Source organism: Primulina tabacum, chromosome 5 (assembly GCF_025594145.1).
Source record: "Primulina tabacum isolate GXHZ01 chromosome 5, ASM2559414v2, whole genome shotgun sequence".
Taxonomy (NCBI): domain Eukaryota; kingdom Viridiplantae; phylum Streptophyta; class Magnoliopsida; order Lamiales; family Gesneriaceae; genus Primulina; species Primulina tabacum.
Window position 1 is genome coordinate 4,000,912 of NC_134554.1, and position 15,365 is coordinate 4,016,276.

At 33.6% G+C, this 15,365-nt stretch overlaps 2 protein-coding genes and 1 long non-coding RNA gene across 4 annotated transcripts; 2 read left to right on the forward strand and 1 right to left on the reverse strand.

Moving 5' to 3' along the window:
- Nucleotides 1–2,358: 2,358 nt before the first annotated feature.
- LOC142544599 (uncharacterized) lies at nt 2,359–4,062 on the reverse strand. Its single transcript, XR_012820067.1, has 4 exons — nt 3,626–4,062; nt 3,365–3,382; nt 2,826–2,903; nt 2,359–2,635 (listed from the first exon to the last, which is right to left on the reverse strand). It is a non-coding gene; the product is annotated as an uncharacterized LOC142544599 (long non-coding RNA).
- Nucleotides 4,063–5,403: 1,341 nt separating this feature from the next.
- LOC142545642 (protein phosphatase 2C 50-like) lies at nt 5,404–9,772 on the forward strand. 2 transcript variants are annotated; one of them, XM_075652943.1, is made up of 5 exons: nt 5,406–5,827; nt 6,152–6,978; nt 7,076–7,426; nt 7,515–7,620; nt 9,265–9,772. In XM_075652943.1, exons 2-5 carry the CDS (start codon nt 6,268–6,270, stop codon nt 9,597–9,599), a joined length of 1,503 nt encoding a protein of 500 aa, XP_075509058.1. In that variant the 5' UTR covers nt 5,406–5,827; nt 6,152–6,267; the 3' UTR covers nt 9,600–9,772. The 2 variants fall into 2 exon arrangements, with proteins under 2 accessions (XP_075509057.1, XP_075509058.1); XM_075652942.1 differs by having other exon boundaries at nt 5,404–6,978.
- A 3,797-nt stretch (nt 9,773–13,569) lies between these two features.
- On the forward strand, nt 13,570–14,999 carry LOC142545643 (diacylglycerol O-acyltransferase 3-like). Its single transcript, XM_075652944.1, has 2 exons — nt 13,570–14,144; nt 14,257–14,999. The coding sequence occupies exons 1-2, from the start codon at nt 13,785–13,787 to the stop codon at nt 14,875–14,877; spliced, it is 981 nt and encodes a 326-aa protein (XP_075509059.1). The 5' UTR covers nt 13,570–13,784; the 3' UTR covers nt 14,878–14,999.
- Nucleotides 15,000–15,365: the final 366 nt, after the last annotated feature.

Genomic DNA, 15,365 nt, shown 5'->3' on the forward strand with positions numbered 1-15,365 from the left:
TCGTCTCCCGTATCATCTCCGCTTCGGTATCGTCGTTTCGGTATTTTTAAATATCAAAAGGCACGTATATTCTGTTCTTGATGCATCGATCTTGTCATATTATGCGTTGTGTTGTTATTTATGCAAAAATTATATGTGTGATGCGTAGAAGTTTGAGCAATCACGTCTAGATCAAGTTTGAAACAAATTTGGATCACCAAATTCACGTTTTTGCTGTTCTGTAAAATATTGCGATTTTTTGGTATTGATTTTGAGAAAACTTTCAACGTGAAAATCGTAGAACTTTTCGATGCCTTCGATTTGATATAAAATTCGAGTTATTTGGATTAAAAACGAGTGAGTTATGGTGTTTTTAGTATGACTGCTATTTTTAGATCCGAAAACTCATGTTTCGCTGTTCTTTCGAAAACTGCGATTTTTCGGTACATATTTTGAGAAAACTTTTAATTACAAAAACGTAGATCTTTTTGATACGTTCGATTTGATATAAAATTCGAGTTATTTGGATTAAAAACGAGTGAGTTATGGAGTTTTTAGTATGACTGCTCAAATCGTGTTTCAAGAAAGTTATGAATTTTAATATGTTCTTGAAGTTTTTATGTTGCAGACTTTGTTGGGAATCGACGGGTGATCGTTGCTGCATATAAGAAAGTTAGTAATGATGTTTAGAGTATTTTTGAGGTTTTGATTCATGTCGTTAAGAGCTTGAATTATTAAGATGTCGTAAGAAATAAACTTTAGTATAAATGACAATATTTTGGGTCGTATGAATTGTAGGGTGATTATAAAAGTTTAGTTCATTGTTATGGTGTCCTAGAATGGTCTCATAGTGATGAATCTTGATGCCTTATGTGTTAATTGGGAGAATAGACATGTCGCAAAATTTTCATAAAATAATTCGTCGAACAGAGCGGACACGGACCCGTACACGGAGGTAGGCACGGTGTCCGTGCCTTCTTATTTCATCACAACAATTTTTAAGCGCACGGACACGGACCATGATACGGACCTAGGGACGGGGTCCGTGTACCTTCATATTTTAGGTATATTCTTTTATTATTTAAGGTTTGATTTGAGATTTTATACCATGGTTTAATATGATGTTTTACAGGGTTATGTCATGGGAAATTATAGAATGTTCTAAGAATTTATTTAGCTTGGGATTAAGCATGACATTTACGTTTAAGTTGTACAAGTTAAGTTTATGTATTCATATTAGTATGTTGCAGCAACGACCCGATTGACATCCAACGAATCCCTCAATGCAAAGTAAGTATGTATGACGTGCAAAGAAAATATTTGAAGTTTTTGAGGTATGCTAATGTCTTGTGACCAAAAGTGAATGGGTTTGAAAGTCGGTGAACGTGGCCGAGGACCTCTCCACCCCGTTAAATTATGAACGGGTTTGAAGTTAAGATTGGAAAGCGTTAAATTATGAACGGGGACCAATCCGCCCGTTAAATTATGAACGGGTTAGATCGTGGTTGTGAAGCGTTAAATTATGAACGTGGATCAACTGGCCTGTTAAATTATGAACATGGATCTCATGTATGTGGCAGTGGATATGTCCCTGTCAGCCCAGTACTGTGGTTTGTCTGATCAGGCATTTATTATGTTATAGGTCACTTGCTTTGAAACATCCTCTACGCAAAATGATGAAGTTAAGTATGTTGAAGTATGAAAGCATGTTTAAAGAAAAGTTTATGTGATGGCACGTCATATTATGTATGCATGTATGTTCAAAGTTTATGCAAAGCTCAAGTTTATGAAAGTTCAAGTTATTATGCAAGTTCAAGTTTCAAAGTATGTATGTTCAAGTTCAAAGAAGTTTATGAGAGTTCAAAGTTATTATGAAAGTTTAAGTTTCAAGTATATATGTTATATTTTGAAGTTGTATGTGGTTTTATTATGTAATACTCGTTATTCCCAGTTTATACGTGTTGAGTCTTTAGACTCACTAGACTTGAACGATGCAGGTGAGTACGTTGAGGAGGAGACAGGAGGTGGCGACCAAGGGGCAGGCTTGGACTGAGTGGAAGGCTAAACCCGAGGACCACTATGTTTATGTTTTATGAAAACTTTAAAATATTATGTTTTTATGTTGGATGTGAGATGATTTGAAATAAGTACTTTGTTGGAAAATATTAGTTGGGAATGTTGATTTTAATATTATTAAGTTAAATGACAAGTGACGATCGTATGAAATTTAATGTTTAAGAAAATTTTTAATTTTTCCGCAAATTTTGAAGTAGTAAAAGTACGGTACGTTACAATTCAAGAATGGACAAGAGCGTAACGTCACCAACTGCTTGAGACCGGACCTCATGCTACGCATATAATAAGTGCATTATTCTAATAAAGCACAAACTATTCTACACCATAGATTTTCCTCGTTGTACGCAACTCGCAAGGTTTCTTAAAAGTATTTCATAGGGCAGTTTTTGTCGTGTGGGCATGCTTCATTAATTTCAAGACCTGTGTGGTTATGCTAGAGCTGAAATCTCGGACATTTCCTCTTGAAAAAGGATCAAGAATGCATCATCCACATTACCAAGCATGTTTTGGTAAAAATGAAGCGATCTTTCAAGGTTCTCACACAAGATCCCAACATGGTGAACACCAACAACTCCATAATCTGCACATTTGCAACCTCTATCAAATATTAACCGTGAAACTAAAGGCCTTATCTTTTCTTATTTACCTACATGCAGTGGTGAAACCAAAAGTTTCCAAATAGGGGTAAAATTATGTTTTGTGAATGTATAGTGTGTATAAATCAAAATAAAAGGAAAAATTTATGAGTAAAAGTTGACGAGGATCCCAACCGAGACCCCATTTCTTTCTGCCACAATATATGTGCCAAAATGTTGAAGAAATCCCCCAATTCCACCTAAAGAATTATTCTAGGAAGTTAAGTATGGATATACGCACTGAAGAGGCAAATACCTGATAAGCATATGGAAAATTGTTAATTGTCTCACGTCGGTTGGATAAATAACCTGAGAATTGTATATATGGGCTTGGACAATCCTTCCCTCTTGAGCTAACTTTTGGGGTTGAGTTAGGTCCAAGTTCCATTCTTAACATGTTATCAGAGTTCGGGTTCCACCGTTATGTGTTGGACTGCCTATATAATTAGGCCACCCGTTCTACCCATAATTGGGTCATTTGTAAACTCCACGCTCCAGATGTTCATTCCTGGGCGTGAGAGGGGTGTGTTAATTGTCCCACATCGATTGGATAAATAACATGGGAGTTGTATATATGGGTTTGGACAAACCTCCTCCTTAAGCTAGCTTTTGGGGTTGAGTTAGGTCCAAATTATATTCTTAACAAAAACACTTAATAGAACCGAAAGTTGGACGTCCATTGGTGATTCGACCTAAAAAACACAAACACAGCCATAGCGTTTATAAGTCATTTGGATTAAATGCCCTAGATTGCATTTGAATCGGAGGAATCATTTTTTTTGAAAAAAGAAAAGTAAAGAAAATAAACTAAAATAAATAATATAAATCATTCAGAAGCTTGAACATGGCCAGACAAGAGAAATGCAAGCTGTAAATGTGGAACCTCCAATACAAATTCAAAAATTTACAAGGCAAAAAAAGAAAGGAAGCAATACCAATCTTGTCGTCAACTGCCTCGACTGGAAGTAATTCGGCTTCCAAAAGATGTTTCATTTCTTATGATCAGAAACTGCCAAGGACGACGGCGATGGTTGGTCTCACAGACAAATCTTTCTGTTAGACGGACTTTCCGAAGCGAGGGCTTACGTATTTACAGCATCCACCTACAAAGGAACAATTCACAAGACATCCATTGAAACATGACAAACAAAAATAAGGAGAAGCTGCAACTGATGGACCGGAAACCGCCATTCAACGATGCGCACACACTTCATCTCAGGGTTGGCCACATCAGTACACGTACTCCAATTGTACGAATAACCAAATAAATTAGTAAATGATTAAAGTTCCCCCCAGAATACCACGGCTGAGGATTCCCAGTGGAAGAGCACCACTCATGGAGTTTTAGGGGGTTGATTTCTAAATATGTCAAGAGTACAAGGGTTAATTGAGAAATTATAATATTATTTTAAATGTAAAATCTTTTATTTATGACCAGACACGTATTTTGGTTTTTTAAAGGGAAATATAAATTGAATTACAATATTTTTTAGACAAGATATAAAAGGCAATATTTCAAAATTTATGCTTTGTCTATGTGCTAATTCAGTGTAGGCATCAACTATATCAAAAATTCATTTATGAAATTTTGTATTCATGAAATCTACAAAATCAATTTTTATCTAAAAACCCTATTTTACCGATTCGTCGTACCAGAAAGCCATTTGAATTCCGATCAAGAACATAATTTTCTTCCTACATCAACTTTGCACATTTTCTGTAATTAACATTGTATTGTAATATAAATTTTACTATTTATTTTCTTATTATTTAAATATAATAGGTTTATTTTTGCATAATAAATCATAAAAAACTATGAGGTGCATAATCAAAAAAAATGTAATCATTTAAAAAAAAATCAAAGTCACCACGAGACTATATTTGAGATTTTGATTAAATTAAAACAAAATCTGAGATTAAAAAATATATAAAACTGATTTATTTCAAATGATTATTAAATAAAGTTGCAAACACTCACTTGTTCCAAACCTTAAAAAAAAACAGAGGTAGGGTTCATTGGTTTTAACCACTTAACTAACATTCATCCTAACACTTTTAATATAATACTTAGTTACCTACCTTGATTCTGCGATACTCATACATCTGTACAACATAATATTTTCCAGACATTTCTTTTTATTAAATTAAATATATATTATTTCTAAAAATATTACTACAATCAATATTTTCCATGACAGCGTAAATTACGTATCTCGCATTATAAACATAAGAGTGAAAATCCAATATGATTTTGGTAAGAGATTTATATTTTTTTAAAGTAGTCTGAACTTATGAAAATTCAATCTTGACACACAAGTATTGGCGTGTCTGTCTATTTAGGAAAAACCTAACTTTGATTAGTATAAAATATCAATCCACATATTATTTTAAAAAAAAAAACAACATTTTTAATATGCAGAAATATGCATAAAATAAACTAAACGCGAGAAGGAAGAGAGAGCATCAATCAGTTCGGACTCCCGACATAATATATTGGTGACACCTGGTTGTACAAATGTCAACATATGGGGCCCACCTGGACCGCGGGATTCGACACGGAAACCCCCTGCGCTTGACACATAATTGTTTCAGTTCCTTTCAAACTCTGAAAACAAAATACACAAAGAATCCATCTTTTTGTAGGTCTTCAATTCAAATTAAAATGTGTCTTCTATTCTGAAACGGTAAGCGGCCCACCCCACCTCTTTCTTCCTTCTACGATTGAGTAATTTTCCCTTTTTGGGTTATTTTAATCTTTATTCTTATTTTTTTCGTGCTTTGTAAATGAGGTTGCAGTATTTTTTATTTTCTATTTTTTTGTTTTTTGGGGGGTGGCTGTGAGTTAAATGTATTTCTTTCTTCTTCTTTTTTTCTTGGAAAGGTGATAGGTGTCCCGAATCCGTATCATTATTTATCTAATAATCTTGACTTGGTGACGTGTGGGGATTAAAGACTGGATTTTTCAACACTTGGAGGCGAAGGGCTACAAAAGTGGCTATTTTTAATCAACATTTTGAGTGGGGTTTCCTTTTCCTGATATTTTTCATTATTTTACTTAAATTTGGAGCTTTCAAGAATGGTATTAATATTCTGTTGAAGGGCACCTCCTCGTATTAATGGAGCCTTTTTTATAGCTTGTAAGTTCTGTTCTGATTACCCTTTTTTTTTCCTGTTCTCTTCCTCGAGAAGATGCTCAACATTTTGTGTGGGAATTTTCCTGAATTTGTTTTCCCTGTTTCTTCCCCCCTTCGAATCGATTGCTTTTTTGTACTTTCTTTACTTAATCGATTCTCTTTGCTTTAGTTGATCTCTCGTTCTGATTTTCTTGGAATCCTTGCGTGATTTTTCTTTCTGAATTTGGTATCGAATTCGAACCGTGTGTCTCGGTAGAAATTCTTGGTGGAGTAATTTGTTAAGAATTATCTGGTGATTAATGGATGAAATAACTCCTGTAATTTCAGTCTCCTTTAAGCTGGGAAATCTAATTAATGAGGACTCAGTGCTCACGACTTGTGTTGATATTACTGGGATTGAGCTCATATCCAAGTCCTCAAGAAGCTTGTTGTTGGAACCATCTATGGCTAAACTACCCCTGTCCATTGAAAACATAAGCTTTACTTCTAGTGTTCCACTAGATGGAGTTGTCACCAAGAATGAGTCGAATTTCGATGAACCGAGTATTGGCGTAGCCGATCTTTCTGCAATTAACAGGGAAGATCAGGGTAGTGTCGTACTTAGTGACCCTATTAATCAAGAACTCAGGAAAGGTGGGTTTATACCATTCGACATTGACTCGATTCCGGGGATTATAGATTGTGGATACGAATCAAATGGGACTATCACGCCATGTGTTGATGAGTGCAAAGTGTTGGAGGTTGATTTAGGGCCGATAGCACTTAGTTTCTTGAATAAGGATTGCAATGGTTCTTATAGTATCAATTCATCCGATTCTGGGGAATCGTTGGTGGAGTCATTTGCAGTAGAAGATCTTGTTTTGGTAGGAAAGAACGGTGAGTCGATGGTTATGCTTGACTTGAGTAAAAGAATTTCGGAATCCCTTTTCGAGGTTTCCAAAGAAACAAAGATAAATAAGCTTAATTTTCCACCGCTTTGGGGATTGGTGTCGATTCAAGGAAGGAGGTCTGAGATGGAAGATTCTGCGGTGGCTTTACCAAGATTCTTGAGATTACCTTCCCAAATGCTGAGTGATAACCCTCAGTTATGTTCATCAGATCAAGATTCAACCGTCCACCTATTTGGAGTTTATGACGGACATGGAGGTTCGCAGGTAACATTCGTTACTCTTGCTATTTTATTGCCATTTGATTTTGCCACGTAGTATGTTTCCATCAATAAATTTAACATAGTCAATTTTGGGTGCATAGGTTGCAAACTATTGCAAAGAGCGTCTTCATATAGCCTTAACCGAGGAGATCGATAAATCCAAACAAAATTTTAAATATAATTATGTTGGATATAGCTGGAAGGAGCAATGGATGAAGATTTTTCTTGATTGTTTTCAAAAAATAGACGATGAAGTTGGCGGTTCTCCCGAAATCGAAGGAGATATAACCTCTAACTCGTTAGTGGTTCCACCCATTGCGCCGGACTCAGTTGGATCTACGGCTGTGGTGGCGATAGTCTCTTCGACCCAAATCATTGTTGCGAATTGCGGTGATTCGAGGGCAGTCCTGTGTCGTGGGAAAGTAGCCGTGCCCTTATCTACAGACCATAAGGTTAGGCTCGAGTTTGTCCAAATCATATATATTGTGCTGATGATTTTATCTGTTGTTGCAAGATTTAACCCTTTTTTACTGTTTTCAGCCTCACAGAGAAGATGAGTACGAAAGGATAGAAGCTTTGGGAGGCAAGGTTATTAACTGGAATGGATATCGAGTTTCGGGTGTCCTCGCGGTGTCAAGATCCATTGGTATGTTCTTTCTATACATAGTGAAGAAGTAACTCTGTCTACCCATGCTCGAAATTCGAGCTGAGTTGATATCCTCACGGCTGTTTCTCGGTCTTCGATACATCTATATACCTATAAAAGTATGGATTCTTGAAATGTTTTCCAATTGTGAATGGACGTAATTACCCTTCACATTTTTACTTATTTCAATTATCAATTAACATATTTAGTAATTTCACGCTTAGTCTATTAAATAATAATTAAGACTAATTAAACACATTTTATGGTTATAATTTTGTGCTTTTAAATTTTTCACATATCTTTTTTTCCATTATAATATTTAATTATGTCATATCTCATTATTTAAAAAAAATTATTTCATTTCATATACATATAAATGTGTGGATGTGTTTACTTATTTCCATTATCAATTAACATATGTGGTAATTTCACACTTAGTTTATTAATTAATAATTAAATACTAATTAACCACATTTTATGGTTATAGTTTTATGCTTTTGACTTTATTCCTTTATTTTTCATTATAATATTTAATTATGTCATATTTCATTTAAAAAAAATTATTGCATTCTATATACATATAAATACGTGGATAATAGAAAACTTTTTTAATTGTAAACGAGCGTGAGAGAAATAAAATTGAGTTATATCATAATGAAATATTATTTTCTAATATAAAAAATAATATATGACATAATCCTTATAATAAATATAAATTATAATGATCATTGATTAACATCTATCAAAGTATTAGAGCTTTTACATATGATATATTAACATCTTTATTTATTTATTTATTTTTAAATCAAACTAACCAATTCAACAAATACAAAAAATAACCTTTTTATGCAAGTTATGTATTTGGTTATATTTATATTTTTTAAGTGAAAATCATACCGGTAGTTTAAATTTTATATTTAATAATTATTTTATGAGTTTATCAGATTTTATTTGATATTTACCATATAATCTTATTTAAATGAGTTATATTTTACTATCAATATTATTATCTCATTAGTTTTGATATTTTTTTGAATTTTGATGAATATTTATCGTTAGTGTGCTTAATTTATGTAACTTATGATTCTACATTGATAAAGTCCATAATTTAATTAATTTTTATTTTACTATGTCTTATAGGTGATGTTTGGATATATATTTTTTAAAAATTTGTTTCAGTTCATTTGGTTCGATATATTGTGCTACTTATAATTTATTTCATAACATAAAATTAACAACTTTAATTTTGATTTGACAAAAAATTTGAAAGTAAATTATATAAGTTCTTAATTAATTTATTCGTCTAAATTCAAGTTAATAATAAAATGATTCAAATTGTTTTTTTATAAAATCAAAAAATTGGTATTTACGTGCATCGTACGTGCTTTATGCTAGTATAATAAAATTGACAAATGAGAATGGCATGAACTTTATGGTAGCATGAGTTTCGGCTATTTTCGGCTGAGAAGATTTTTAAGGGTTCTGTAGCAATGATGATGCCATATGGTTTGGATATAGAACTTTTGAGATGCCAAGTGTACAAGGAATTTTCTAGCACGTATACTACATATAAACATGTTCATGTTCAGTTTGCAGACAAAGTTAAACCCTATTAACACCTCCAAACATTCCTTTTCCATGTAGGCGATAGATATTTGAGTCCTTACATTATAGCAGATCCAGATATAACGTTCCATCCTCGAGCGAAAGAGGACGAGTGCCTTATTCTAGCTAGTGACGGTCTTTGGGACGTGATGACAAACGAGGAGGCTTGTGATTTGGCTAGAAGGCGAATACTACTCTGGCACAAAAGAAACGGCAGTACCATTTCCAAAGATAGAGGCAAGGACGCCGATCCTGCGGCACAAGATGCAGCCAACTATCTTTCACAGGTTGCTTTCCAAAGGGGAAGCATAGACAACATCTCTGTAGTCGTGGTGGATTTGAAAGCCCAGCGGAAGGTGAAAAAGAAGGTGTAAACTGTTCTAATACATTACTTTTGATACTTTGACAGGCTATGTAAGAAAGATGAGATCGTTAGGCCAACTCTTGTTTTAAAGTTAAATCTCATCTTCACTTTAAGTTGCTCTGCACATTACTTGTCTTGACTTGTATATTCTTTTATTAGTGAAAACGAGGGAGTTTTTATTCATTTATTTGAAGGTATTGTTCTACATTATGATTAAAACAAAAACGAAGGTTTAACTATCTGATTGAATTTGTGGGAGGATTCTAAATGCATAGATTTTAAATGTTTGTCAGAGGTTGAGTTTTTTAAGTCGAACCAAAAACCTTTTTTGGCGTTGATACGCGATTTGTTTTTTAAGAATAATTATGTTGAAAACTATTTGAAATCATTGCGTGGATAATTGCTATTATTTTAAAAATTACGATGTGATATGATTAAAAAAATTAGGATGTAATTTGTTGTGGGATAAATATAGTATTATTTCTAAAAATTAATTTGTACGCTAGATAACAAAAATTGGTGATTTAGAAAATGGTTACATCTTCGTACCAAATTAGCTAGTATCAAATCAGAGTCTTTAGGGTATGTTTGGTATAAGTGATGAGATATATAAATAATTGATTATGTTATAGATAACATCATGTGATACTATTAATATTGTTTGGTTCAACATTTTAAATATGTATTTAGCTTTTAAATATTAATAAATTTATTATTATGCCTTTGATAAGTTAACTTATTTATTGTACACATCTGAAAGCAATACATAATATTAGATAATAATAATAATAATGTTAATAATAAAGATATTAATAATCTTTTAATTAATAAGTGTAAATATCATAAAATTAAATATAATAAAAATAAAATTATTATTGATAAGCATAACCAACATTAAAATTTAGTTTTTATTATTTTATTAAAATATAACAAATAAATTAAAGTTTTTATTTAATAAATAACTTTAACACTTTAAGAAATAAGAGGAAAAAAATATAATTTATTGAATTTTGATAATGTATCTCATTTGATTTGTTAGATTAATAATCAAATAGTTATCAACAAAATTGGATCTTAACCCTAAAATTTTAACCAAACAATGGATAAGTGTTTGACTATTAATATATCCTTATTTAATCCACTCAACCAAATACACTCTAAAGTATTTATTTAAGAATTTTTACGTAGATTAACTTTTTTATTCGTACTATAAAATCTCATTATGAAAATCTAAAAAAAATTAACATAAATAAAAATATTATATTGCCAAAAATGGATAAATATTTCAAAAAAAAAAAAACGGAATTAACATAAATAAAGACATCACATTGCCTGAGGAGTGAGGAAATCAGATCGGAATATTTATTGACAATGATTTGTAACTTCTTTATTAAACAAATCAAGTTTATAATTCCATCACAATTCACAACGCTGGCCAGATTTGATACATAATAATAATTTATTATCTTACTTCAAATTAAGTTTGTTACTTATCAAATATCATTTCATGTTTCACTCAATATTTCAACAATAACAACATTATTTTTTATCATATTCAAATCAACTAAACACAATACAACATGTCATTATTTCCAATAATGTGTTTGAACGAAAAACATCAGGCTCAATGTGATAAAAATTATAATATACAATATCAGATTTTTTATATTTAAAATTATTTACACATATAATATAATAAGCAATATATTAATAATGTATTATCACGAGAAAAAAAAAAGTGATAAAATAAAAATTCAAACAAAAATTTAGATAGTTGATGCGATCTGGGTGAATTGGATTAGCGGATCGAGACAATCCACCGAATCTAATAAGAGTTGTGTTTAAGGAAAATGAGCAAGAGATATGGCTTCCAACGTAATATGCAATCAAAGAAATGAGCTCGTGAATGGGAGTTTTCAAGATAGAGTTTGAAAGAGAATGGTCAAACCAGAAGAAGTCCTGGAACAAGGCGTGGCCACGCCTTACGATGATGTTTCACTTGCCAAAAAAATTGCAAGGAGTAAAATCTAGTATATTATCTATTATTTTATATTTTAGGAATTAATTAGGGTTAATTTAGAGTTAGTGGGTTTTTAGCTTAATTTTTTAGACCTAACCAATTTTCCATCCACACACAGAATAAACAAGAGGCTGCAAGAAGAAAATTATCTCTCCATCATTCTCACGTGAAAAAGGGGTGCAGCCTTGAAAAAGATTTCTCCAACAAAATTCCACTCTCATCACACGTATGCAGCAAGAAGGCGCTCGAATTTTTTTCATCTCTTAATTAGCTTGCACTCTTTCTTTTCTATTGATTTTTAATTTTCATGGAGATTATAAATCAAACTATACTTGGCTAATTTTCTTAGTCTGATTTAAGGAATAGTCTAATGTTTAATTTTATCACCGCGAGAAAAATGCATGGGATTTAACAACTCCTCACAAGATCCGCTCATTCCGCTCATTAGTGTCTAGGATACATATGTCAACAAACTCTCGTATCAAATGCACTGAAAATTTTTATCTTAGGCTTGCAAATATATCACATCTTTCCACTAAATGAATGAATTAAAATACACAAACAAAAAGGGCTATAAATGGGTTGTAACGTGGCTAGGGGTAAGGTAAGATAAAAGGGAACAATGAGCTATAAAATTGGAGAAATCGTATGCACTTTTCACAAAAACAATTGCATCCAAATAATAACATCTTCAAACTCATTATAACATCAAGAGCCCTCATTTTTTTTCTATTTGTTTGCTCTTCTTTTCTTTTTCACTTCGTCTATTTCTCTTCTTTCTATTTTTTTTTTGTTTTTTTAGACGGTTACTATAAGGATTCGAGATTCACTAAATTCCGACAATTCACACTATTTTGGATTGAGTGATGCTATTCAGGGTTCAAAACAGGAGGTTAACCAACAAAAAAGATTTATCACTGCTTGTAGTGTGGTTATTTTCATTCAAAGAAAAAGGCTGAGTCTCAAACTTGGTTCACTAAGGGTCTATGAATCAGAGTAGGCTTAAAGAGCGGCTCAGATGATGCGAAAGAAAATGGTTTGTACCTAATGCCCTTATCATGTTGTCTATGCACCTAATTCACTACAAAGTATAGACAAAGACATGTATAACAATGCAAATTCTAGAAAAATTAACAATGCAATGACAACACACAGTCAAAGAAAATGGAGCATGATATCATGATTGCTCATAGGCTCAAAGCTCACCAAAGAAAAAATATAGCAATTGTGTTAAATCTCACACACTTGTCCTCTCTAACTATCGTCAAGATTACCTTGTTTTTAGTGCTCACTTACTACTTAGGGTAAGATGGCTGCCCACCCTACTTCTGACAACTTGTTCTGACGTGTCAACCCATGTGGTTCTGACAGTAATGATTGTCAAGCATAAAGTAGCTCATACTGATGCACTTGAGTGTGCTATTTTCGAGATAGCCCAGGTAGAAATCATCCGGGAGCTTGTATGAAAACACGAGCTTCTGGTAGCCCGGGGAGAAGATGTCTCGGACATCCAGCTGCCCGATTTCTGAATAATTCATCCTACAAATTAACCATGATTTGGGCTATCCATATAATATTCCGGATCATCCATAACTCAAGATTTCACAGGTATCAATAATGAATAAAAGTTCATATTATTTTAAAATTTTAATATACAATCTGAGCCTAAAAATCAATAGTAAAATATTAAGAATATATATTACTATCCACGTAATAAAAAATTTCTCAAAAAAAGATCTATAATTTCACGTGGATCATAATCCTGACGTCAAATGAATCCAGCGGCTCGGATCCTCCCAAAACGCGTGTAGGAGATTAAAGAGCGCGTGGAAAGGCGTAACCGCTTGGCGCTCTGCACACACCTCTGCCACGTAGGATATTTTAACGATGATCTGACACGTGTACGAGCAGGATGATTGCTTCAAGCAAGATGACTCCTAATATATTATAAAAATGGCGGATAATCCTTCTCCTTGGCCACAATCAATCGACAAAACAATCCGATATAATCAAGAGAATTCACATAGATTCTGTGTTTCAAAGGGTTCTTCCCGAGGGATAGCTGAGATTATCATTCTTCTTCGTACGTAGTTTCAGCCTTACCCTTCAGAGGAAGTTCCCGTCTATTGATCAATACAGCACATAACAATTCACAGAGCAAGAAAGCGAATATCGATGGAGGCTTCACGGTTGATTTTCAGGCAACCCCCCTGTTTTTATTCTTCGGATTCTTGTAGAGAATCGAAGTACCTTGGTGGAAGAGGAGTATTTCCTGGATTTTATGATCATGGTTCTGTGCAATATTATCACAACCGCAGCGGCAAATCTAGTTGCCAGGTTTCATCCATGGGGGCTATTAGATGTGAAAAGGTGGCGAAGGAGGACAAGGGCCCGATGAAGATGAAGATGAAGAAGCAGATGAAGTTGCTAAAGGGTCTTTCCAGGGATTTATACGCTTTCTCTCAGATGGGTTTTGGATTGGATTCTAATCTTGATCAAGATTTGCTTCATCAGGTCAAAGGCACTACCATCTCGGTATGATTTTGTAAACCTCCTAGATTATGTATTATTTGGTTGAGTTCACCTTAAATAACGTTTTTCCAATGGTGTATTAATGATCATGTTAAAAAAAAATATATATGTTCAGGAAACAGCTGATCTATTACTGGAACAACTTGAGAAGCTCAGGGCGGAGAAGCAACTTGAGAAGAAAAGGAGACAAGAACATAAGAAGCAGATGCGTAACAGCCTTAATCTCGTCGAAATGTCATCCAGTTCTTCAGAATCATCAAGTGACAGTGAATGTGGCGAGGTAATAGACATGAAAGGCCTTAAACTCGCACAGCCGAAGCAAGAGGAGGAAGCCCTGCCACCAGTTCTTCAGAATTATTCACCGATTTCACCATCTACATTTGCTGCAAGCGAGGCTACACTTCCAACGGAGATTACATCACTCGAAAACTCGCTGAAAGCCACCTTGGAGACCGAGTGTTCGAGTAAACTCGAGGTATGCATGGGTGGAAAGTGCAAGAAATCGGGAGCAGAGGCCGTTCTTGATGAATTCAAAAAAGTCGTGGGGATTGAAGGCGCAGTTTCGGGGTGCAAATGCATGGGTAAATGCAAGGATGGCCCCAATGTAAGGGTTCAGAGCGGTGAAGTTGGCAATAATCCGTTGTTCATCGGTGTGGGTTTGAAGGATGTGGATATGATCGTTTCCAATTTGCTCGGCGAGAGTAGGGAACATCCTGGCATTGCTGCTGCAGCTTGAGTCTTGGATACGTTAATTCTAGTTTCTTTAATTACCTGTAAACTGTAAATACTAAATATATATTGGAATTTGGAGGTTGAATTTTAGGGCTCCCCTGTTTTTATTGGATTTCCATTGCCTTATTAATTTTGTTCAAATTTATGTGCCAAGTCTGTTTTAGGATTGTGGTTAACATGGCCCACTCATGCTCCCTCTTATGTGAATTTGCTCGTGCAAGAGAGTGATACTATCTTATTCAATTGTTACTGTACTTTTGTTGTAAATTTTTGTAAGTAATATGTATCGCATCATTGGTAGTTTGGAGAGGATGGCTGATTTTCGGAAAATAAATATGATCCAATTAAAGTTTTGGAAAACTAATTCTTCGGGGTATTTACATCTACTACCAAGGCTCGCTTTCGAAAAATAATTTGATTTATATTATTATTATTTTGTTGGCTATCCTGTCGCTGTTCTCTCCAGCTTGACATTTGATCTCCACGCTTTCA

Excerpts from the sequence above, each read along its gene's own strand:
- LOC142545642 (XM_075652942.1), top strand. The coding sequence starts at position 6,124 with ATGGATGAAATAACTCCTGTAATTTCAGTCTCCTTTAAGCTGGGAAAT. Across the intron at positions 6,979-7,075 it reads ACGGACATGGAGGTTCGCAG|GTTGCAAACTATTGCAAAGA; the intron begins GTAACATTCGTT and ends TTGGGTGCATAG. Across the intron at positions 7,427-7,514 it reads CCTTATCTACAGACCATAAG|CCTCACAGAGAAGATGAGTA; the intron begins GTTAGGCTCGAG and ends TACTGTTTTCAG.
- LOC142545643 (XM_075652944.1), top strand. The coding sequence starts at position 13,785 with ATGGAGGCTTCACGGTTGATTTTCAGGCAACCCCCCTGTTTTTATTCT. Across the intron at positions 14,145-14,256 it reads TCAAAGGCACTACCATCTCG|GAAACAGCTGATCTATTACT; the intron begins GTATGATTTTGT and ends ATATATGTTCAG.